This window comes from Hippopotamus amphibius, chromosome 1 (assembly GCF_030028045.1).
Source record: "Hippopotamus amphibius kiboko isolate mHipAmp2 chromosome 1, mHipAmp2.hap2, whole genome shotgun sequence".
Classification (NCBI taxonomy): domain Eukaryota; kingdom Metazoa; phylum Chordata; class Mammalia; order Artiodactyla; family Hippopotamidae; genus Hippopotamus; species Hippopotamus amphibius.
In genome coordinates, this window is record NC_080186.1 from 179863584 (window position 1) to 179889003 (window position 25420).

The window sequence follows — 25420 nt, forward strand, 5'->3', positions numbered from 1 at the left end:
TAGTGATGGTAAGGAGGGAAGAAAACAGTATGAAACACTGGAAAATGTCCTAAAACTCCCCTCTCACCTATCTCCTGCTAGTCCCATTCATCATGGGAGCTGTTCCAAATTGGTATTTTTAGGCTTCCTCAGGGCGCCAGTCTGCTACATGTTGTTCTTAGTTAAAATCCCAGCAAGTTCTGACTCTCCTATTTCCTTTTTGAACTTTTTATTAGGTAGATCAGTTTAACTATGCTCAGCATCTTTAAATTTACCTTTTACATATTATTTTAATCAATACTTCTGAGACCCAGGGGTGAAAGAGGTAAACACAAAAAATTCCCTGAAGGTGTATCTATGTGTGTGTTTGTGGTTGTTGAATACTATTACTACAATACTTTTGGTTTCTGTTTAAACATAAATAATGTAATTACAAATTTATTTTTAATTATTTTTATGAATTTATATCTAACTTTATTACTTTGTATATTAATTTGCTAAATAACTAGGAGTTTCTAAAGGAAAATAAGTAATATTTGATATTCCTTTAGTACATTGTCTTTTTTTTTTTTTTACACAGATTTTTCACTGTGAGGATATATATGCAGGATTATGTAAATTGGTAAAGATGACATTGGATTCTTTGTAGGTAAACTGATTAGAGAGGGCCTCTGTCACTTATTTGATCAAGCATGACATTCCCAGGTGGGCCAGTGGAGAAGAGCCAGGCAGTGACTGAGCACTACGGACAAAATAACCAAAAGTATGAAGCTAAGGCAGAATAGCTAAGAACCTGACTTTACTACTAGGATTAAGGGTGGAATTCTTGTGGCAACCAGAAAGGTGGTTTTTAGTGTTGGAAGTTAGGATGTTGAAAAAAACCACTGATTTATGGTGAACATTAACTATGATGATAGTTAATGCAGTTTACAGAAATGGTCACCAGCTTTTTTCACACTAACGTTGTAATTTTTTCTCTTTCCATACTTTATTCTTTGGAAGGAAGGCCATAGATCCAGCCCACACTCAAGTAGGAGGGAGAGATTAAACTCAACCTCCTGGAGAGGGGTGTTTATGTTTATTACTTGGAATTCTTCTATAAGAAAGATTTGTCTCTTCTCTCCCATTTATTTATTCAGTTATTTATTTATATCAGTCCGGACTCTGTTTATCTTACATTTTGGATTATGATCCAAATACTGTGTTATTTTGTTGCTCAAGTTGCTCCATTGGGTGCTCGTTAAGATTGGCTTCTGTGTCCCTTTGATGTGCCCTATTATTTTGTTTTTTTGAACACTTCCTTGCTTTCTTTTCTTTCTTTTTTAGAATATTTATTTATTTGTTTATTTATTTATTTATATTTTTGGCTGTGTCGGGTCTTAGTTGCGGCACACGGGATCTTCATTGCAGCATGCAGGATCTTTTGTTGTGGCATTCTGCCCCACAGCACGTGGGATCTTAGTTCCCTGACCAGGGATCAAACCCATGTTCCCTGCATCGGAAGGCGGATTCTGAACCACTGGATCAGCAGGGACGTCCTCCACTTCCTTGCTTTTGGGGTATAAATATCTAGGAAATTATCTTCAAGTTGATGTACTACAAAATGTAATTATTAGTGAAATAAAAATTTGTCAGAATAAATGATTCACAGTTTAGTTAAACATAAATTTACATTTTTCATAGTCTTAACTGTTATTTAGATTAATGTTATCTTATTTGATCAGTAAACATGTAAACACACACAGAATAAAAATATATACTTGTATTATATCTAATACTGATAAATCAGAGAAACTATAGCTCTTTTTATTAAATTGTGGTCTGTAGTAAAAGACTTATGAAAATGATATATACTGTTGTGAGTCAAATGTTCATCAAGAAGTTTTAAAAGTGTTTGTCTAAGTAAAATCTATGTTTTAATTAATTTTTTAATTACAGGAAAATAAGGTGTTGCGGACAGTTCCTCTATTAACAGCATGTCTCCCCCAAGATAAGTGTAAAGTCAAGATTGGTCGTCGCTTCAGTGAGGAAAGGTAAATTAACTTTTAGGGCAATTTAAATGAATTCTTCTTTTACTTTAAGAATGGTTTCTTTCTAGTTATCTTTTAAACCTAGAACATGGTATATTGGAAGTGATCAAAAAATTTAATTTCTGCCTTCTCCCTCAAAATGACACAAGACAAGCAAAACGTAAACAAAAACACAGACCAAAATGGAATAAACAAATTATAGCATTATCTACATTCCATGGTATATATGTTGAGCTTAAAAGGCACGTATATTTCCTGTTTATTTCACTTTTTGTTAAGATGTTTTATTTCAGGATGTTAGGGTACTTGTATTAGATTTAGTTCATGTTTTTCTTTTTCTTTTACAGTTATATATGATATACATTTATATAAAGAAACACATGTATATTCACTTCTAACCCATCAGAGCTTTCCCTGAGGTACAGTGACTAGAACTATATTTAGTATTCTAGTTATAGGCACATCCGTAGTTTAAAAAAATGATAGAATGCTTTCTCTTGTCGTATTTAAAATATTTTTTTGATGAAGCCAGTATATGCAGCAGTTTGTTAGTTGATTTCTTCACAGACAATTCTATAATATTCTTGGATCTTATTTCACACTGTATTACAGAACCCTTTATTATAAATATGTATAATGTACTGTATGTATATTTAAATTTTTCTACAAGTTGTTTCTTACATTTGAAGTGTATTTGTTGCTTTTCTACCTATTCACAACCTTCACAAATTACTTCGATCCTATCTACACAGTTAAATATATTTTTAGATGCAAAAGTTAATTTCTCTTGAAAATATGGAGATTTCTTTTTCAGTTCACTTATGAAAATGCTAAGTAAGAATAGTGCCAGCACCAAGCCTAAGGAATTGACCAAACTTTTTCCTTCCTTTATTATTTTAGCTTTATATTATGAAAATAACATCATGTTAGAACTTTATAAAATCCTTTTTTTCCTGTCTCTGACATTATTGGTTAGGCATTCTTTTCTCATATGGAGTTTTCTTTTGCACAATTTGCATTGCCTTGTCCCCCAGAAGTGAGCTTTGCTCTGGGCTTGGTGCTGCTGTTGTGAATTTTGGTGTTTTGTTTGAGTGGAAGGACCATCCGGAGCTTTTCACATGGGGAGCAACCACATAATTTGCACTGTGACACTTCTTTCACACAGGGGCTCCTTATAATGATAGTTTCTCTATAATTCTTGGATAGATGTGGATATGTTATCTGCCAACTTGGATCTTGGTTATTTTATTGCAAAAATGGTGAGCATCTATAGTGGTAGAAGTGGAAACTATCTAGGTCATCCCTGACATTTGGCTATCTAACCCTTCCAGAAATGTTCGTGGGGATGAGAAACTTGATACTTTTCTAAATAGCCTATCCCATTTTGGGCCTATGGTACTAAGTTCCGTTTTTTTGATGGTGCCAAATATAGTGCTTGCTCAGTAAATTATTATTCACTGATGGATTTTAAACTAAAGCTGATTAAGATTATTGATTTAATATTAATCTGGTAATAGAATGATTTAGTTTTTTGTTAGAGTATGTGATGTAACTATGGGAGGATGATTAAGAGACATTACTTTTGGTGTCCTTTGTAAATGGAATTTAAAAATACTTATTTTCAGTTTTTTTTGCCACTAGTATCTGGGAAAACAAATGAGCTTTGTATATTAACCCTGTATACTATGACTTTCTAAATTTATTTGTTGTAGAAATTGTTTTGTAGATTCCTTAGAACTTTCTATGTAAGTAGCATTATTATCATCTGCAAATAGGGTAATTTATACTCCTTCCTTTTTGATGTTTATGCCTTTTATTTCTTTCTCTTGCCTTATTGCAGTAACCAGGACCTTCAGTACAATGTGTATTACGAGTGGCGAAAGCCTGTATCTTTACAGTGATCTCAATCTAAAGGGACATTGTTAAAGCTGATATTGGCTATATATTGTTGTAGATGCCATTTATTATTATAGTTTGAAGATTATACCATTTATTGTCTTTAATTGACTTTTAATTTATCTCCTTCACCCTTAAGTTTGCTTTGTTGCTTGCAGACAGAGGCTATCTCATTCATTATTGTATCTCTAATGCCAGAATGCTTTGACATGTATTTTTGAATGAAGTTCAGTAAGAATAATAAGACTCCACCCCCCCCCCCACCCCGCCTAATAAAGCTTTTATTTTAAACTTTTAGAGATCCTGAACTTTCAACTGTTTGTCAGAAGTCTGATACATTAATATTGTATCCAGGGGCTGAAGCTGCTAATTTGGAAGAATTTATATTAGATTCTCCTATTTATCCTTCCACAATCATCATCATCGATGGTACATGGAGCCAGGCTAAGGACATTTTCTACAAGAATTCCTTGTTCCGACTGCCTAAACAGGTAAACTAGTATTTTAAGAGTAAATACAAATGTATAGTTACATATGTAGTGTATATTTTCTGTGAGAGGACACACATATGCTTTTATATATGAATTTGATGGTATTTATATATATATATGAATGTATACACAGAGGTATGTATATGCTGTGTGTATGTTTTATATATTCATAGAAAGTTTCAAATTTGTCCTTCTTTGTCAATTCCTGCCATCAAATTTCACAATAGTTTAGACATTTAGCTATGTTAAAAGTTTCTCAGACATTTAATCAGAACAGTCTAAGGATTATTTATTTCTATGTATATTAATGTTTTTGTTAAGAAGTGTTATGTTTAAATATTTTAGGGATACTAAATTATTTTGTTCTTCTTAGGCATGACTGAGTTTTTATGAAATACTTTTTTTTGTCATTAATGATTATAATCATGGTCTATCCTTCAATTTGTTGATGTAATTGATAATGATACATTTCCTAATGTTGAACTGTTCTTGTGTTATTAGAATGAACTCTAAGTTATATATCTATCTTTTGATATATTAGTGAAGCTTACATTTTATTTAATGGCATTAAATTATTATTTATATATTTTATGTACTTTTATTATAATATTTGGGTACTGAGATAATGGTAACTTCATCAAATAAATAGGAGAGATTTTAATATTTTTCCATGGCTTGGAATAGTTTAAATAATAGCTCACCTAACTTCATTTAGGTGAACTTGAGGTGCTGCCATTTTGTTGTATATGTACAGGATGGTGGGCTGGGAAGCCTTTGTCATGAACCTATAGTACCTATTTCAACTGGCCCTTACATTACTCCTTTCCTGAATTTGTTTTTCTTGGGGTGGGGGGGCGGAATGCACCGTATGATGAATAAGAAGTACTAATTTTTTTAAAATTTATTTATTTATTTATTTATTTATTTAATTGTCTGTGTTGGGTCTTTTTTGCTGTGCACAGGCTTTCTTTTAGTTGTGGAGAGTGGGGGCTACTCTTCATTGTGCTGAGCGGGCTCCTCATTGCCATAGCTTCTCTTGTTGTGGAGCATGGGCTCTCGGCGCGTGGGCTTCAGTAGTTGCAGCACATGGGCTCAATAGTTGTGGAGCACAGGCTTAGTTGCTCTGCGGCATTTGGGATCTTCCTGGAGCAGGGATCAAACCCCTGTCCCCTTCGTTGCAGGCGGATTCTTAACCACTGTGCCACCAGGGAAGTCCCTGTCAATAAGTTCTTAATTCTCAAGTGTTATAACATTTTTGTCACTATTTTATTTTTGTTTCTTATTTTGTTGGATCATGATAAAGTAACATTGCTAACAATACTTTGAATAATTTTATTATTTTTATGATGCTAAGTACATGGCAAATTTTTGTGCATGTTCTATGAATATAAAAAATTTACCTTCTGTATTTAGCAATGAAAGTGTTTACATTTTTTTTTTAGAGTTTGTTATTTGCAGTTTTTCTTTATGCTTTTATTTTTTGCATACTCAGGCTATTTTATATTGAAAAAGGTACACGAAAAGCTTCTATTTGTGAATTTTTAATGAAGTTATTCCTACATTTTCAATAGTTTTTGTGTTGTATATTTATCTACTCTCTTTTTGGGTTTATACAAGCCATGCACTTAGTGAAAAATAACTGTGAAACCCTGATTCTGAGATTTTAATCTCAAATTCTTTGTAGTTTTCACTCCCTTTGACTGAAGTGTTGGCATGATTTTTAGATGAGACTCAACTATGCAGAACAGTTCCAAAATACAGCTAACATGTTGAGTGCTTTGAACAGGTCAGTCTCATTTCCAAGTGCTTTACATATATTAACTTATTTAATTTTTCCTCAAATCTCATGAGGTAAGTATTGTTATTATATTAGTTAACCAATGAGGAAACTGAGGCTCAGATGTTAAATAATTTGCTTTAGATCACATAACTGTTTCATAGTAGAATTGCGATTTGAACCTATCTAGTTTAGAGCTAAAGCCTATGGTCTTAAACAAAGTAGTATACTTCTTCTAAAACGGGAAACTTCCATCTGGGATATTTACATATAATAGCTTCTGTAGGTTTATCTAACTTCTTAAGTAGTCCGGGTGTTCGTAAGAACCAACACATAGAAGGCATGGATACTGTTAGAATGTGACACCTTCCAGGTAAAATTTTATATTCATTTAGATTTAGGTATTTCTCAATGTACCAAAAAAGTTTGATGAAAGTGTTACATCTGTAAAATATTTGTGAAAATATTTGAATTTTTTTTTCTTTTTTGCATGGATATGCCATATCTGCATCTCTAATCTTTCATTTTGTGGTAACTACATGACGACCACAGAAATGAAGTACATAGTCACGTTAAAAAGATTAAAAGCTATTTTAAAAATGAAAATTCACTAAAACTATTTTTCTTCTTTAAATTGAGTAGCAGATAAGGAAATAGGTAAATTAAATAATTTCCCTACTCCTATTATGCCATATATATCTTTCTTCTTTTCCTCTTCTTGTTTTTCCAAACTACAAGGAAATGTAGGTAGATATATATTAAAACTTTTCATGGGTATCTCACAACTAGAAGATAAAAGAAAATAATTAAAAGAAACATCAGATAGACTTGACATGAGGGAAAATATCACCATAAACGGCAAATGGCTCTTGAGAAGAGTATGAATCAGAAAAAGGCTTCATAAGCTTGGAGTTCTTAGAAATGAATAAGGTAAAGTGAAAAGCTCAAAAAATGGGTCGTAGATATAAAAACAAAGTTCACAAAATAGAAAATAAATGTACTTTTAGTGATCATCATTTACCTTAGTAATTATATGCCAACAAGATACTAAGTTGTAAACTTTAATGCTGAAATAACTTCAAACTTCAAGAAAAGTTTTAATAATACACACATCCCTCAAATACTCTCAACTGCTAACTTTATGCCATGTATGCTTTATCATTTTCTCTCTCTCTGTGTAATTATGTTTTTCTGAACCTTTTGAGAGTAAGGAATAGATATCCAAGTTTTACTTTTTGAAATTGAAATTTTGCTAGCTCTAGCCCAGAAAGATTATCTTTTCCTAAATATTTTTTTGCTTGAAATAAAAAAATAGTAATTTAAAACATGACATAGTTTATAAAAACTCATTTTATATATCTTGAGACAGTTTTATCTTAATGTATTTGGGAAATTTGGATCATTTTAAAAATAATAGTATGCAGTAATATTCATGGCCTCTTAGAGTATGGTACAGTATCCAGCCCACATATGAGTTTGGCTTAGTTAGAAAAGATGTTTCAAGCAGTTGTTGCAAAAAAACCAATGCAATCTGTATATTTACTCTTTCTAAAGAAAAGCATATAAATATATACTTTGTATATTAATTATATGTAATATATAAGTATATACTTTGTATAAATATATTCAAAGAGAAATAGGTAAGATGAATTGAAAAATGGATTGATTTTTAAAGGTAACTATACATAGCATATCCTTAGACATCTATACAATTATAAAACAAGATTGATAATTGTGATTTTATAGTAAGTTTTGAACTAATTTCTGTAACACTAAAAAAGTTTGCTTGTTTTTAGTATATCTTCCAATTCTTAAAAAATTTCCTGCTTATGAGTAATGATTTTTAGTTAATTAGTAACTTTGTTCCTCAGCTTTTCTGGAAAAAAACTTTATTACATAATAGACTTTCCTAGGGTCCCTTGCTTTAGTATATGGATACAGATAAGTTGTAAGTAACAAGTCTCTCTCATGAGTAATGAGAGAAATCCAGCTCAAACTAAACAAAAGGAAGTATACAGGTCACCTTACTGAGAAACTCAGAATAGATAGGAATGGCCTCACACTTGGCTCAGCCTGGTTCACAGGCAGCTCTGTTTTTGGGGTTTGCTTCCCTTTGTGTTGTTTTGATTTTTTGTTATGATGAATGGACTTCCTCCCTGCCACTGGAAGATGTCTGTGGGAAGCAGCAAATTAGTCTCCTCCTGGTTTTATTTATCATAATGGAAAGATGATTTCTCCTTCCTAGAGTAAAATCCTGGGTGGTCCTTTCGTTGGAGTTGGTTTGGATGGTGGTACCATTATTGACAGAAGGACCATAAAAATTAGGAAGAAGTTCCTTAGGGAACTTGGGCTGCTGCTATCAGTAGGACAATTTAAAAGCATGAATGGGCAGACCAAAAACTGTATAGATAACTACAGTCCACTACACATCAGTTGTTTGCTTGTAAAAGCATGCTTGTTTATGCATTTCTTGGTTCATTCAAAGCTAGTGCTCTATATAAATAATTTAATAATTCTTTCTTACAGTCTTGTTCACCAAGTGAAAAGTAAAAATGAAAATGGAAGATTTAGATCATTGCTTGTCTGTTTCCCAAATCTATAAATAATATAGTTTAAGTTAATTAGGTTTTATTCTAAATGTAATTTGTCAGTTTTTACCACCCCCTCAATACACATACACGCATGTATCTGCTTTTTGCATAAATTTGTCTTAGCTATTAATCTTAGTTTAGTTTCTGTAGTAGCATAAGATTTTTGCTTTATACACATGAGAGAAAAAAATGACAGAAAGAAAACAGAAATCAGAATTAACATCCAAAGTACTGATATGTTTTTCCAAATGAGCAAGTAACCACATGTGAACTTCATACTTAACCTAATTGAGGAATGAAAGAATTGTAATGCAAACTTATTAACTTTGCCTCATTTTAATCTGAATTTCTGATATGTCCAGACCATTTGGCAATGATTGAATCTCTTCTCAGAAGAATTTTACACAGGAGACTCTTGACATTTGCTAGGAATAAGTCCAAGGTGAATATGGAAATGTTTGTAGAGGCTCCTGGCTTTCCTCATAAACGTATTTTCAACGAGTGTTTGCATAGCCTTGCTTTATTGCCTTTAAAATTTCCACTAAAGCTTAATTTCTCACTTGATAAGCAGAGCACTGTCAGAGCACTCACTGGCTAAGATATTTTCATAAAAACGTTTTCTTGTGTCTACATAGAGCTGTTAAGGACTGGTTTATGTTACATCTAATCTGTTGCCAAATTCAAATTCATCATTATACTTAAAATTTTTTTTATTGAGGTATAATTAATATATAACATTTTATTAGTTTCAGGTTACAGCATAATGTTTCGATATTTGTATATTGCAAAGTGATCCCTACATTAAGTCTAGTTGATATCCATCCCTATATGTAGTTACAGATTTTTTTTTCTTGTGATGAAAACTTTTAAGTTCTACTCTTCTTAGTAACTTAAAAAAAAAATTTATTTATTTGGCTACATCAGGTCTTAGTTGTGGCACACGGGATCTTTGTTGCAGCACGCGGGCTCTCTAGTTGTGGCACGTGGGCTCCAGAGCATGCAGGCTGTAGAGTGTGTGGTCTCAATAGTTGCAGCGTGCAGACTTAGTTGCCCCAAGGCATATGGGATCTTTGTTCCCTGACCAGGGATTGAACCTGCGTCCCCTGCATTGGAAGGTGAATTCTTAACCACTGGACCACCAGGGAAGTCCCTTTTGTTGTTGCTCTTGCTGTTTTTTAATTTAAAAAAGTTTATTTTTTTAAGCAGCTTTCAAATATACAATGCAATATTCTATTTATTTATTTATTTATTTTTGGCTGCATTGGGTCTTTGTTGTGGAGCATGGGCTCTAGGCATGCGGGCTTCAATAGTTGTGGTGCGAGGGCTCAGTAGTTGTGGCTCATAGGTAGAGTGCAGGCTCGGTAGTTGTGGTGCACAGGCTTAGTTGCTCTGTGGCATGTGGGAACCTTCCTGACCTCGGTGTCGAACCTGTGTCCCCTGCATTGGCAGGCAGATTCTTAACCACTGGGCCACCAGGGAAGCCCATATAATACAGTATTCTTAACTATAATCATCATGCTGTATATTACGTTGCCGTGACTTATATTTTATAACTCAAGTTTGTAACTTTTGACCCCCTTCACCCATTTGCCTACCCCTCACCCCCCTACCTCTGGCAACCATCAATCTGTTTTCTGTATCTACAAGCTTGATTTTTTTTTTAAACTTCACATGTAAGTGAGATTGTACAGTATTTGTCTTTCTCTTTTCTCTGTCTGAATTATTTCACTTAGCATAATGCCCTCAAGGTGCATCCAAGTTGTCACAAATGGTAAGATCTCCTTTTTTATAGCCTAATAATATACTATTTTATATACATATATTACATTTTCTTTATTCATTCATCCATTGATGGGCACTTAGGTTGTTTCCATATCTTGGTTGTTGTAAAATTATACTACAGTGAACATGGGAGTGCAGATATCTTTTTGAAGTAGTGTTTTCATTTTCTTCAGATTATCCTTTTAGTTTCATGCAAAATTTCAATTTTCTTTTCTTCTGTCACCAGCATTGGGAGTTGGCTTACTTTTTAATGCCCTTTCTTTCCCCCTCAAAAAAAGCAAAGGTTTTTTTTTTTTTTTTTTAACTTCACAGAGTTAAATATGTAAAAGATTCTGGAGAACTAGGGAACATACATCTTTATTGAGATGTAGATTCTGAATAGCCTGTTCTACTTGCTGTTTGTTAAATGACTTATGCACTTTACTTCCCAGTAAATATGCTTTCAATTAATGCTGCAACGAAGTAACTATTTCTTGTCATGAAACTTCTGTGTCCTTCCGGCATAGTCAGAGCAGTTGGGTGTTAAATGCAGAATACCAAAGGTTTACCATGTCAGTGATTAACTCTTTTGACTTTTGCGTAGTATTTATAATTTTGTTGACAGTGTGTGTCCATACCTTCTGGTTCTTTCTGGCTCACATGTTGCGGTGTTGTGTACTCCTCAGAGACTATGAGGCTGATCTCCAAGGTTGTAGATGGCATTATGTTTACATACAGAACTTGAGTTAACTTGCTTTTATGATTCCAGGTGATAGAATATGAAATGATAGGAACTACGATCTTGCTATATGTAGAAGGATAGCTTAAAGGAAGTTATCAGAGATCTCAGTGTGGAATTCCTTGCCTCCCTACTTCCATCTGTTCTTTACTGAGTTCTTAACTGTGAACTCACTTCTCTTACTGGGAGAAATTCTCAAATCCTTTGGCAGGTAATAGTATAATTTTTGAACTAGAAAGAATCTTAAAGATTAATAAATTCTCAGCGTTTCAGAAGTGAGAATGGTAAAGTCCAGTAATAAGTGACTCTTCTAAAGTTGCAGCCAGGTAAGGGGAGAACTTGGAGTATAACCTGGTTCTGCTTTCTAATTCAGCATAAAATGCTACCCCTAGAATATGCTAATTTTAAAAATTTGGATTTAATTTATTTTAAAGTTAACCTAAGTTTATGATTTTATGTCACAAATCATTTGGTCTCACTTAGTGCCTTTAATTTAAGGTATTTTTATCCTCAAGTCAGTCAGGTAGAGGTGTACAGTAGCAGAGTGTGAAAGGCTGTGCTCTGCAGTGTGATTCATAGACCAGCCAGCATCACTGGCATCAATTGGTAGGTATTTTGTTAGAAATGCAGAAAGCAGGTTTCACCTTAGAACTACTTAGAGTCTTCATTTTAACAAGATACTCAAGTAATTCTTTTGCAGATTAAAGCTTGAGAAGCAATGAGGTCTAGATGTTTTTAAGTTGAGATATAATTCACAGCCTTAAAATTTACCCCTTTAAAGTGTACAATTCAGTGGGTTTTAGTATATATGCAAAGTTGTAAAACTGTCTTTTTCCACAGTTTTTAATGTTCTGTACCCATTTGCAGTCATTTTTCCACTTCCTCCATTTCCAAGTCCAGGCAAAGACTAATATATATTTTTTGTCTTTGTAGATTTGCTTACTCTGGACATGTCCTATAAATGGAATTATATAATATGTACTCTTTTGTGTCTGGCTTCTTTGACTTAGCCATGGGTAGTTTAAAGTTCATCTATGTTGTGGAATGTATCAGTCCTTCATTCTTTTTTATGGCTGAATAGTATACCATTATATGCATATACTGTACTACATTTTGTTTATCATTCATCCGTTGATGAATGTTTGTACTTTTTAGCTGTTGTGACTAATACTGTTATAAATATTTATAGTTGTGTGAATACCTATTTTGAGTTTTTTCTGGGTATATACCTAAGAGTGGAATTGTTGAATCATTTAGTGACTCTCTGTTTAACTTCTTGAGGAACCTGCCACACTGTTTTCCAAAGCAGCTACACTGTTTTTCATTTCCTCTACCCAATTCAATTCCCCCGCCACCCCCCCTTTAAGTTGTGGCCACCATGGTTGGTATGAAGTAGTATCTCATTGTGTTCCGTAGTGACTTATGATGTTGAGCATCTTTTTATGTGCTTATTGGTCATTTGTATATCTTTTTTGGAGAAATATCTTTCAAATCCTTTGCTGATTTTATTTTATTTTTTTAACTTTTAAAAGATGATTTTATTAAATCAAATCATTGCACTTGGTCATTTTATTGCTACAGCAAAATAGCACCATTAAATTTTGACACTTCTCATTTCTGATTTGAACTGTCTCATTCTGTTCATATATTTCAAGTTTAAATCCAAGCATACAGTGTTTACCAACATATCTAGAGAGCACTGGGGTTTTTTTTTTGCCCTATGATCACAGTAAGAAGCGTAAAAAGAGAAGCATCTGTTACACCAGCCCCATTCTCTCTTCCTATCTTAAGACTTAGATTTTGTAAAGAGGTAATAGCTTTATAGTATGACCAAAGCTTGGTGATTGCACACCCACACAATACTCCTAATATTGAAATATATTTGGGATAATTAGTAATATTATGTGTTTCAAAGAATAGCAAACCTGAACAATACATTCACCAACAATTTGGCAATGACAGATGCCATGCTGTTCACTTCTACTCTGTCATTTATACTCACTCATTTAAGAAAAAAAAAGATTTATCCCCAAGTAAAAGCTATTGTTATTACATAGCATTTTGTGATATGAACTTTATAAACAGGAATTAATAAATTCCTATATCAAGAGCAAATACTGGTAAATTGCTAGATTAAAGTAATTGTTTTTCCCTTTGAGTTTGTTTGGTTTTCTTTACTATTAGGTCAAGGGCAGGAAAATAGAGACAGTGCTTGAATTACTTTTCAATTCTGACTGAGTATAAAAGCAAACACTTTAAATGTCTTTCAGTACTCATGACCATCTTCATTTTATGCACTGGTGAGTGATTTTAAAGTCTAGTTATTTTTCTTTTTATTGTTGAGTTGTAAATGTTCTTTATATATTCTGTAGAATAGCCCCTTATCAGATTTATGACTTGCACATATTTTCTTTCATTCTGTAGGTTTTTTACTTTCTTGCTTATGTTTTTTGATGCAAAAAAAAGCTTTTAATTTTTTTAAAATGTACTTATTTGTTTATTGGCTGCATTGGGTCTTCGTTGCTGCACACAGGCTTTCCCTAGTTTCATGGGCTCCTCACTGCGGTGGCCTCTCCCGTTGCAGTTCACAGGTTCTAGATGCGTGGAGTTCAGTAATTGCGGCCACATGGGCTCAATGGTTGTGGCTCACAGGCTCCAGAGCATGGGCTCAATAGCTGTGGTACACGGGCTTAGTTGCTCTGCGGCATGTGGGATCTTCCTGGAGCAGGGATCGAACCCGTGTCCCGTGCATTGGCAGGCGGATTCTTAACCACTGCACCACCTAGGAAGTCCCAAAAGCTTTTAATTTTGATGAAGTTCAGTTTATCTATCTATCTATCTATCTATCTATCTATCTATCTATCTATCTATCTCGGTTTCTTGACTACTAGATATTTTAACACTCAGAGAAAAATAGTAGGGAATGAAATATCAGAGGTTCTGAGTGTAAAGTAAAAGGAAAGTTCAGATTTGGGAGAAGTGCTTAAGATTCCCTCAGTATCAAATGCTAGAAATATTTTCAGGAGTCTAAGAGCTGTTACTCTGTTCTTTATTAATATAATTTTATTTTCCAAACATTCTTATTATGGTTATTATGTTTCAGTCCCTTTTCTAAATACAAATATTAACTCATTTAATTGTCATAATGGTTTCATAAGGTAGGTGTTATTTAGATTTCAATTTTGTAGAACTAGAAACTGAGACAAAGATAGTACTGTCACATAGCTAGTAAGTGATGGAACTAGTAAAGAGTTCTAACACGTATTTTTCAAGTTTATAGATAAAGTATGATGTTGTTATTAAGAGGTTGAAAGACTAATCCCTAATCTTAATCACAGAGAAGGATGGAGAAGATTTTGTGTGAGAGTACGTTGAGAATGGGTTAGGGCTAATTTGGTAAATTATGCTGCAGTTTGGGTAAGCATCTAATACCATTCTAGTATGTTTTTCAAGTGTTTTAGCTCTGGGGATTCATTAAATAGACTTCATTTTTGTTATTTTAAATTAGACTTGCCTGTATACCTCTTACATATATTTTATTTTTCTTATGAAAGTTATACACACTTTCCCATATCTAGATGGTAATTATCAGCTAACATGGTGTCATAAGTCAGTGAGATATTGAAAAGTTTTATTATGGCATACACGTTGTTCATATCTTTTGGGCAACTTTTTAAGTCCATTAAAAGATATAATTTCGTGAACCAAATATTCTATATTTGAAGGAGGAGAGGGAAACCGATGATTCCTGGTATGTGTGGTAATATGGGGCTTATTAGCTGTTGAAACAAATCAGTGTTTAAAGCAAAAGTTAATGATCTCCTTTGCCTTCCTTCTAGGTAACCCTGTAACTACACTTCCCTCCTCACACCTTCAGGTATTTAGAATTAAGAATGTGTTGTATTTGCTTCTAAATTTTTTTTTCTATGCTCGTACACAATGCAAAAGCATATATTTACTTCCATGGCATGTGCATTATTCAAAGATCCTTTAACTGTAGTGCCAGTGCTCTGTGCTCAAAAAGCCCTGAGTGTGCAGAAACATGAATATATTCACAGGGCATTGTCTCCCAATCCTGGAGTCTTAAATTCTGAGCTCCAAGTTTCATATATAAGACTTATAACAAGGGGATTCCTAGAAGATAATGATAGTTAGCCAGCCTGTGGCATCTTGTTGTAGCAGCCTGAGCTGACTAAGGCAGATGTCAATGAAGTAACTTGGAGAAATGCTCCCATGAAAGGGAAAATGGGAATGTAATATATCTTACATTGTCATCCAAAAAGCTTTTTCAACTTTTTACTCATTGTTAGGATGGAGTAGCAACTTCCAAGCTCTTTTATTTGCAGTATTAGAAACAGGAGGAGGAGCTGTAAGTTGCCTTTTTACTTCGTTGATTGTGTCCTTTGACGCACAGAAGTTTATAAGTTCATTGTGGTCCTATTTATTTATCTTTTGTTTTCTGTGCTTTTGTTGTCATATCCAAGAAATTATTGCCAAATCTAATGTCATTAAGCTTTTCTCCGTGTTTTGTTCTAGGAGGTTTTCAGTTTCAGGTCTTATGTTTATGTCTAATCCATTTTGATCTAATTTTAGTATATGGTGTAAGATAAAATCCAGTTTTATTCTTTTGCATGTGGATATCCAGTTTTTCTAGTACCGTTTGTTCAAGAGACTGTTTCTCATCTTCCTAATTACCTTTATCTCGTTGTCTTCTCATATTTAAATGATTTTTCTCAAGTCTTTTATTTTCTTCTTTGGTTTCAGTTCTGCTTTTTAAGAGTATGATGCTATATTTATTCCTTATTTTTATAATAGTTTTAGTATTTTCCCTTCTTTTTTTTTAATCTTATGTATTGTAAAGTTAATGTTTAATCTCCTTGAAAGGACAGAGAAGTTGTCTAATTTTTTTTTCTTGTGGAATAAGTTGTCTAATCAATTGTTTATTTGTTTGTTCATTTATACACTTATTCATTTTGTTAGTAACTCATTTGTACAACAAATATCTATTGAGTGCTTACTGTATTTGATCATCTACTCCTATGGAACTCTGTTTTATTAGCAAAGTAGACTAGACTTGAAATCTGTCTTCATGGAGTTTACAGTTTAGAGACAGTGATAATAATTTATTAGGAAAACAGAAACAGTTAATGACAGTTGTGGTGTTCCTGGGCTTCCTTGCACCTGTACACTTTTTTTTTTTTTGACTGTATGGTTTACTGAATTGGTTTTGGGCTACATTTTTTTTAAAGCTGACTTTGCTTGGGATATAGGCTTCCTATCAGGGCTTATTCTTTAAGCAAACATGGTGAAAACAGAACCTCAGTTTAGCTGGGAGCACTATCTTATAACCTGGCTTATAGCTTTGGGGATTAGGTAGAGAGAGGAAGCAGGGTTATTCCCTTTCTTTATAAAATATTAATTATTACATTGAAGATAATTTGCGTGATAATTTGGATATCTTACATAAAATATAGTATGTAATATAAGATAAAAAGGCATTAGAAGAAACAAATGCCCTTTAAAGGTGTACCTAATTTAGAAAACTTTTTATTTAAAATGAGACTCAGTTGAAGAATATATTATTTTATTTTGCATTAATGGAAAAACATCATTGCTGGGGGTTACCTGAAAATGAAAAAATAACAGGTTATATAAAATCTTAAATATTTAGAGTCAAACACAAAAAATACATTTTTCTTATAAATTCTTACATGGATAGTCAGAATTTTCAATGCAAACTCATTTCTCAGGAATGGCAAAAGCAATCATTCAGTAATAAAGAAAACTGGAATTTTTGTTTCTCAGGAGTTTCTTGTTGACTGTTTAGAAATATATATGAAGATAACTTTCTATAAAGATTTGTTATAGTACCTTCTTTAGATACCAAAGAAGGGAATGATGTGGAAGTTCACCTGGCATCTACCTGTCCTTGTTTTTACTTTTTGCATTTCTCTTTTTTTCAGTATTGGAGTGTTTCCTACTCCATGGTAGGTACATAGTCTCCAGGTAATTTTTGAATTGTCTTTTAGTGTTTACATTATCCTGCCAACAGGATAGTGAATTGATATATTCTGACATCTTTGGCTTGTCATTAATAACCCAGTAAACACATTATCACAATTCCATTGTGTGGATTGTTCTGGTGTATAGATGCCTATATGAATAATCTTTACACACTTTTCTTTCCATAAAGCCTCTTAAAAATTTCATATGTCATTGCCTTGTGTTTATTTTTGGAATGTATTATAATCCTTTCCACCTTTTTATTTTAACTCTCATGCAATAAACTGCACACGTTTAAGGTGTAAAGTTTGCTAAGTTTCAGCATATGTATGTACCTGTGAAACCATTACCACAGTGAAGATAATATATCTATCACTTACTAAATTTCCTTGAGCTTTGTAATCCTTTCTTCCTATCCTTCTATTCTTAGGCAACCAATAATCTTCTTTCTGTCCCTATCAATTAGTTTGCATTTTCTAGAACTTTATGTAATCATACATTGTATACCTTTTTTTTGGTATGACTTTTCACTCAGTGTAATTATTTTGCAATTCATTCTTTTTTTTTAATTAATTTATTTATTTTTATTGGCTGTGTTGGGTCTTTGTTGCTGCACATAGGCTTTCTTTACTTGCGGCAAGTGGGGGCTACTCTTCATTGTGGTGCGTGGGCTCCTCATTGTGGTGGCTTCTCTTGTTGTAAAGCACAGGCTCTAGGCATGTGGGCTTCAGTAGTTGTGGCACGTGGGCTCTAGAGCGCAGGATCAATACTTGTGGCACGTGGGCTTAGTTGCTCTGTGACATGTGGGATCTTCCTGGAGCAGGGATCAAACCCGTGTCCCTTGCATTGGCAGGCAGATTCTTAACCACTGCGCCACCTAGGAAGTCCCTGCAATTCATTCTTGTTGTTGTATCATAAGTTCCTTTCTTTTTATTGGTGAGTAGTACTCCAGTGTGTGGATATATTATACTTTGCTTATATGGGCATCTGTTGATGACCATTTGGGTTGTTTGGCTATTGGCTATTACAAATAAAGTGCTATGAACATTTATTACAGATCTTTTTATTGATGTATGCTTTCTTTTCTCTTGCTCTCACCAGCTGTTTATATCTTTTCACCTAGGAGTGGAATGCCTGGATTTGTATGATAGGCGTATGATAAACTTTTTTTTGGCAGTTTTGGAAAACTGCTAGACTTTTTTCCCACACAGTTGTACCTTTTTACATTTCTACCAGTAGTTGATGAGTGATCCAGTTTCTTCATGTCCTTGACGGTGCTTGGTATGGACAGTTTTTAAAAGTTTAGCCATTTTAATAGTTGCATAGGGATATCTCGTGTGGCTCTTATTTTCCTTTACCTAATGGTTAATGATGCTGAGCATCTTTTCATGTGCTTAATTGCCATCCATATAGCTTCTTTGGTAAATTGTAAATCAAATTTTTTGCCCGTTTTCATACTGACTTCTTTGTTTCCTTATTAATGAGTCTCAGGGCTCTTTATATATTCTGGATACAAGTCCTTTGAAATCACGTGTGATTTGTAAATATTTTCTCCTAGTCTTTGGCCTGCCTTTTCATCCTTTTAGCAAGCTTTTTTTGAAAGTTTAGAATTTCTTAATTTTGATGAAATCCAATTAATCCATTTTAAAATTCATATACACAAATTTCAAGATAAAAAAACTACCAGATAAATCAGCTTATTTTACTTTTATGCATGAAGGATGGAAAGAAAGTTTCAGAGTTTTTATGTTTTGACAAAGCTATGTTACAAATATTTATATCTTCAGAAATAGAAATGAAAGTTAAATATTCTTACTGATGTTCTTGCATTCACTTACCAAGCAAGACAACCAATTAAAAAGAGATTTTGTAGATACAGGTTAGAGTCACAGGACCTATGAAGGTTATTTGAATCTAGGTGACTAAAGAGACTCCTTTGTTACAAATAAACATTTGTAAGGTTGGTTTTATCATAGACAATAGAACAGGATGATCATAGTTGTAACTTAGCATGCAGCCTCTATGCTAGACTTACAGTGAATGCTTTCTGTTCTGTATGTTACTAGGCCAGGTCCTCTGACTCAGAACATTCTGCCCACTGCAGCTGTAGGAGAAAGAGCCTGAGCATCTCATATTTTCCTGAGATTCCTTTCACTAGCAGTTACTAATTAGGAGGACCTATCTTCTCAAAGATAAACCAGAAATTCCATTAGTTACTAGCTCCTTGGAGAAAACAGCAAGGCCATGAAGCTTAAAATTTACAATATGAAACAAAAAAGGGAAAATTTATTTTAACAAATCAAGTGTGTGTAATGAATTTTTTTGTTTTAAAACATAATAGGTGTATATACATAAATATATAACATATGTACACATATACACTCATATATCAATATATATAAACATACATACACACATATAATGCAGTTGTTAACAGGGGTTGCTTTATCTTTTAAAATTTAAATACAGTTGTCTCACTTTCCTTATCAAATATGCTGTGGAAGTTTTCTGCAAAAAAGTTATCGTCACCTCTTGCTCTGAGTTCCTACTCTGCTGTAGTCTTTTTTTTCCTTCCAGTTTTATTGAGATATAATTGACATACAGCACTGTATAAATTTAAGGTGTACAGTATAATTTTACTTACATACATAATGAAATGATTACCACAATAAGTTTGGTGAACATCCATTGTTGCATCGATATAAAATAAAAGAAAAAGAAAATTAAAAAAATTTTTTTGGTGATGGGAACTCCTAGGATTTACTCCCTTAACAACTTTGAAATGTTTAAAATGGCCCCAGCATAGTGTTGAAGTGTTATCTAGTATTCCTAAGCACAAGAGGGCTGTGATGTGACTTATGGAGAAAATAACGTGGTAGGTAAGCTTCATACAGGCACAAGTTCATTTTTACATAGTACTGTTTCCCAAGAGTTCAGTGTTAATGAATCAATGATATATATTAAATAAGGTGTCTGTAAACAAAAACACATGTAAAATAAGGTTATGTATTGATTTGATCAAACCAAAAGTCTTGTGACCAGATGCTGAAGGGAATCTAATCTTGTATTTTCCTTAAGGGCAATGGATCAGTATTTGCTAATTCCATGTTTACAGAAACTTTATAAAACCTATCACAAATAATAAGAATCAACTGTATATAGCTTCTTATTGAAGTTTAAGTTATATGGAAGTTGGCCAAATCTTGTGTCCAGCTCCATGAATCTTCACAAAGTGAACATAGCTATAAGCAGTACCCAAATCAAGAGACAATATAATCAGAATCCAAAAACCTGCATGTACCTTTCCTGTCATATGCCCTCCCATCACCATAAAAGAAACTGACCTTTATCTTGACCTCTGAAAGAATATTTTTGCCAGTTTTAAACTTTATACAAATGGAATCATGTAGACGTACTTTTTCATGTCTGGCTTCTTTTATAAACACTCTGTTTATGCAGTTCATTCATGTTGTTACTTGTAGTTTAGTTTTTATCATTGTAGAGCATTCCATTGAATATACTACAAGTTATCCATTCTGTTGTTGATGAGAATTGCGAGTATTATAGTGTTAATATGAACATTCTTGTACTTGTTAGCCTAATATTTTTATTTTTAAAAACAATTCCACTTAAATTACATGAAGTACAAGTACAAGAAGTTACTTGTCATATGGACATCTGTAAATCAATAACTGTAAAACTTTATGTAAGCTCAGCAGACAAGGTATTACTGTGAAGATAAGGGCAAAGTTGTGACAATGAACTGAATTAAGGACAGCTTAGTTTTCAGAAAAGAAAAACTTTTATCCATCCAGAAACTATAATTATAATCCTGACACATAAATAAAGTATTTTGTTTTAAGATGGACTGGGTAACATAGTTAATAGGGTAAACAAAAATCACTGATGGAAAAACTACCCAGAAATTTACTTCTTGCTGTACCTACTAGCAGAGGGTTCTCAAAATCATTATCACTACCCAAATATTTATGTATTCACATATATTTTACATTCTCTCAGGAGTCAACTTTATTATAAAGTATTATATGCAAATAGGATGAAAATTGTAGTTATTTGTAATAATGATTGTTAAAACTTCTAGTATTTTTTTTAGATACTTTGCCTGTATTTTTTGGTAACCACAATATAATGAATACCATATGATCTCCCTTTAAATTACAAAATTCAAAACATTGAAAAAAAGGAGGGCATTCTGTATGCACGTAAATACGTGTGTTACATCATAAGTATGCTTGGCAATCTAACATTATCAGATGTTAAATTACATTTAAAAACATAATGAAAGTAAAGAAGTAGCATTAAAACAATAAAATTTAGGGAAGACCAGACACTATATAGTTTCACAATTGTTTTTAGCAATTTAATTTTTACTCAGAATCAAATTAAAATAGAGACCAGAATGCCCCAGATGATTCTTTCTCTAAAGATTACTATCTTGCCTAAGTTACGCCTTTCATATAATTGAAGAAAATGCTATATGTAGATATACAATATAGTGACGTATAACATGTTGAGTTTAAAGGAAGGAAATTTTTTTTCTAGTTAAGTATTACAGTGGACAGCAGGTTGTGTCTGAGACCTGTTAACATAAATTAGAGAAGTTCTTTTTGTGTCCTAGTTATCTATAAAGTAGATTATCAACTCAGATCAAGAGATCAAAATGACTTAGTTAGGAATATTTATTTTTAACCCAAGCTAAACACAGAATTAAATCAGTTGGTTCACTGTAATCTTAACTTCTTCTTTTTTTTTTTTAATTTTATTTATTTATTTATTATTTTTGGGGGGGTACACCAAGTTTAACTTCTTCTTAATGAGTCATACTTAATTCCTTTTTTTTTTTTTTTTGGCACATGGGCTTAGTTGCTCCACAGCATGTGGGATCTTCCTGGAGCTGGGATCGAACCCGTGACCTCTGCATTGGCAGGCAGATTCTTAACCACTGCGCCACCTAGGAAGCCCCTTAATTCCTTTTTATTGCATGTATGTTTTGGATAATTTACCATTAAATTTTCTAGTAATGTGTCTGTGTGATCAAATAACGATACCTTTTCTCACCTTATGCCATATAGATATATATCACTGTATCTAGTTATCCACTAAGAAACAAAATAATTTATGAAGATATAATTATTTAACTTGATAAAGTACTGGACAGCTGTAAATGTGCTACTTGAAATATCATTTATCAAATGGAAGCAACCTAAAAGTCCATCAACAGATGAATGGATAAAGATGTGGTGTGTGTATGTGTATATATATATATAAAGAATAAAAAATAATGCACTTTTGCCTGTTTGTGACAACATGGATGAACGTGGAGGGTATTCTGCTTAGTGAAATAATTAAGTCAGAGAAAGACAAATACTCTATGTTAACAATTATATGTGGAACCTAAAAATAAAACAAACTGGTGAATATAATAAAAAAAACACAGATACAGAGAACAAATTTGTGGTTACCAGTAGGGAGAGAGGGGAGGGGATGGTCAAGGTAGGAGTAGCAGATTAAGAGGGCAAACTACTATGTATAAAATAAATAAGCTACAAGGATATATTATATAGCACAGGGAATATAAAAATATTTTATAATTATGAATGGAGTATGATCTTTAAAAATTGTGAGTCACTGTGTTGTACACCTGAAACTTTTGTAACATTATAAATCAACTATAAATTAGAAAAAAGTCCTTTGTGTTTAATAATACTTAAAACATAGCAGAGACTCAATAAATACTTGTAGGATGAAGGAACTATAAGTTGGTATATCTGTGGGAGTATAAAACTAAAATTATAAAGCATGTGAATATATGCTTTATATGGACTATAGTCCATTTATGCTTTAAAATAGATCATAAACTGTTAAGAGTACCCAGATTTCTGTAAACCAAAGAATTACATTTTCAGATGGGACTGAATATTTACAGTTAACTTTATAGTTACATCCAAATGTTTATTATAATTTTTCTCCAACATAATTATCTCAGTGGGCCTTATTCAAACTTAGAGAATATATATATTTTATTTTATTTTTTTAATTGTTATATTATATTGGAGTAGAGTTGATTAACGATGTGTTAGTTTCAGGTGTACAGCAGAGTGATTCAGTTACATATATATGTATATGTAACTGTACATATATATGTATACTGTATGTGTATATATATACATATATAAGTAAAACCTTGTATGTGTATATACATATACAGTAGAACCTTGGTTTGCAAGCATAATTTGTTCCAGAAACATGCTTGTAATCCAAAGCACTTGTATATCAAAGCGAATTTCTCTGTAAGAAATAATGGAAACTCAGATGATTCGTTCCACAACCCCAAAATATTCATATAAAAATGATTACAATACTGTAATGTAATACAAAATAATAAAGAAAATGCAAAATATAAAGAAAAATAAACAAATTAACCTGCACTTACCTTTTAAAACCTTCGTGGCTGGTGTGAGGGAGACAAAAGAGAGGAAGGTTATTGTGTAGGACGACTTTCACTATCACTAACGGAATCTAACAGAGTCATTGCTATCTCTTGGCTCAATGGAATCTTTTTCTTTTCTTGCAACTTTAACAAGGAACCTATCCAAATACACTTGCTTTTGCCTCCTTTTGAGGATTTTGCAGAAATGTGACATTGCATTATTGTTAAACAGATTCATCCCTTCGCACTACTACAGCCTTATTCGGGTGGTGCTTTTCTACAAAATTTTGCACTGTTTCCCATATTTTACACATCTCCCTAATCTCATTTGAAGTGAGGGATTCCTCCCCCTTTTTCTCCTCCTCCTCTGCAGACGAGATCTCCTCCATAACCTCTTGCTGTTGCTCACGATGCAAATCCATCCTGGCCATGTTCCTCCACCAGCTTTTGAATGTCGGTTGTCCTCATTCACCTCCAGTCCCATGGTCACAAGGACACAGTTTCATCGACAACTGGCGGCTCCTGTTCATGAGCAAGCCTAAGTCATGTCCAAGAATGCAATCAGGCCACAGTTTTCTCCAGACAGAATTGGAGAAATCCCGCAGCAGCGAGAGAGAGAGAAACCATTGGCTCAGTTGTAATCATGTGACGTTTGGTGTCACATACTACTTCTGTTGCAAGACATTGCTTATTTATCAAGTTAAAATTTATTAGAAATGTTTGCTTGCCCTGCAGAACACTTGCAGAACAAGTTACTTGCAATCCAAGGCTTTACTGTGTGTGTGTGTGTGTGTATATATACACGTATCTATTCTTTTTCTTTCTTTTACTCTGTAATAACCCATTTAGATTATTACAGAGTATTGAGCAGAGTTCCCTGTGCTATACAGTAGGTCCTTGTTTGTTATCTATTTTAAATATAGCAGTGTGTACATGTCAATCCCTAGCTCCCACTCTGTCTCTCCCCGCAACTCTTCCCACCAGTAACCATAAATTTGTTCTCTAAGTCTGTGAGTCTATTTCTGTTTTGTAAATAAGTTTGTGTCATTTTTTTTTAAGATTCTGCATATAAGCAATATCATATGTTTGTGTTTCTCTATCTGACTTACCTCACTTAGTGTGATAATCTCCAGGTCCATCCATGTTGCTGCAAATGGCATTATTTCATTATTTTTAATGGCTAAGTAATATTCCATTGTATATACATACCACATCTTCTTTATTCATTCATCTCTCGATGGACATTTAGATTGCTTCCATGTCTTGGCTATTGTAAACAGTGCTGCAGTGAACATTGGGGTATATGTATCCTTTCAAACCATGTTTTTCTCTGGATATATGTCCAGGAGTGGGATGGCAGGATCATATGGTAGCTCTATTTTTAGTTTCTTAAGGAACCTCCATACCATTCTCCATAGTGGCTGCATCAGTTTACATTGCTACCAATGGTGTAGGAGGATTCCCTTTTCTCCACACCCTCTCCAGCATTTATTGTTTGTAGATTTTTTTGATGATGGCCATTCTGACTGGTGTGAGGTGATACCTCATTATAGTTTTGATTTGCATTTCTCTAATAATTAGTGATGTTGAGCATCTGTCTTTGTGCCTACTGGTCATCTATATGTCTTCTTTGGAGAAATGTGTATTTAGGTCTCCTTCCCATTTTTTGATTAGATTATTTGTTTTTTTGATATTGAGCTGC

General features: G+C 33.2%; 1 protein-coding gene across 1 annotated transcript in view; it reads left to right on the forward strand.

Moving 5' to 3' along the window:
- DTWD2 (DTW domain containing 2) overlaps positions 1–25420 on the forward strand; it is a 101434-nt gene that overhangs the window by 36505 nt on the left and 39509 nt on the right. The window contains exons 3-4 of the mRNA XM_057736952.1: positions 1918–2012; positions 4204–4396. Of these exons, the coding sequence (XP_057592935.1) occupies positions 1918–2012; positions 4204–4396 (288 nt within the window). The remainder of the gene's footprint in view (positions 1–1917; positions 2013–4203; positions 4397–25420) is intronic.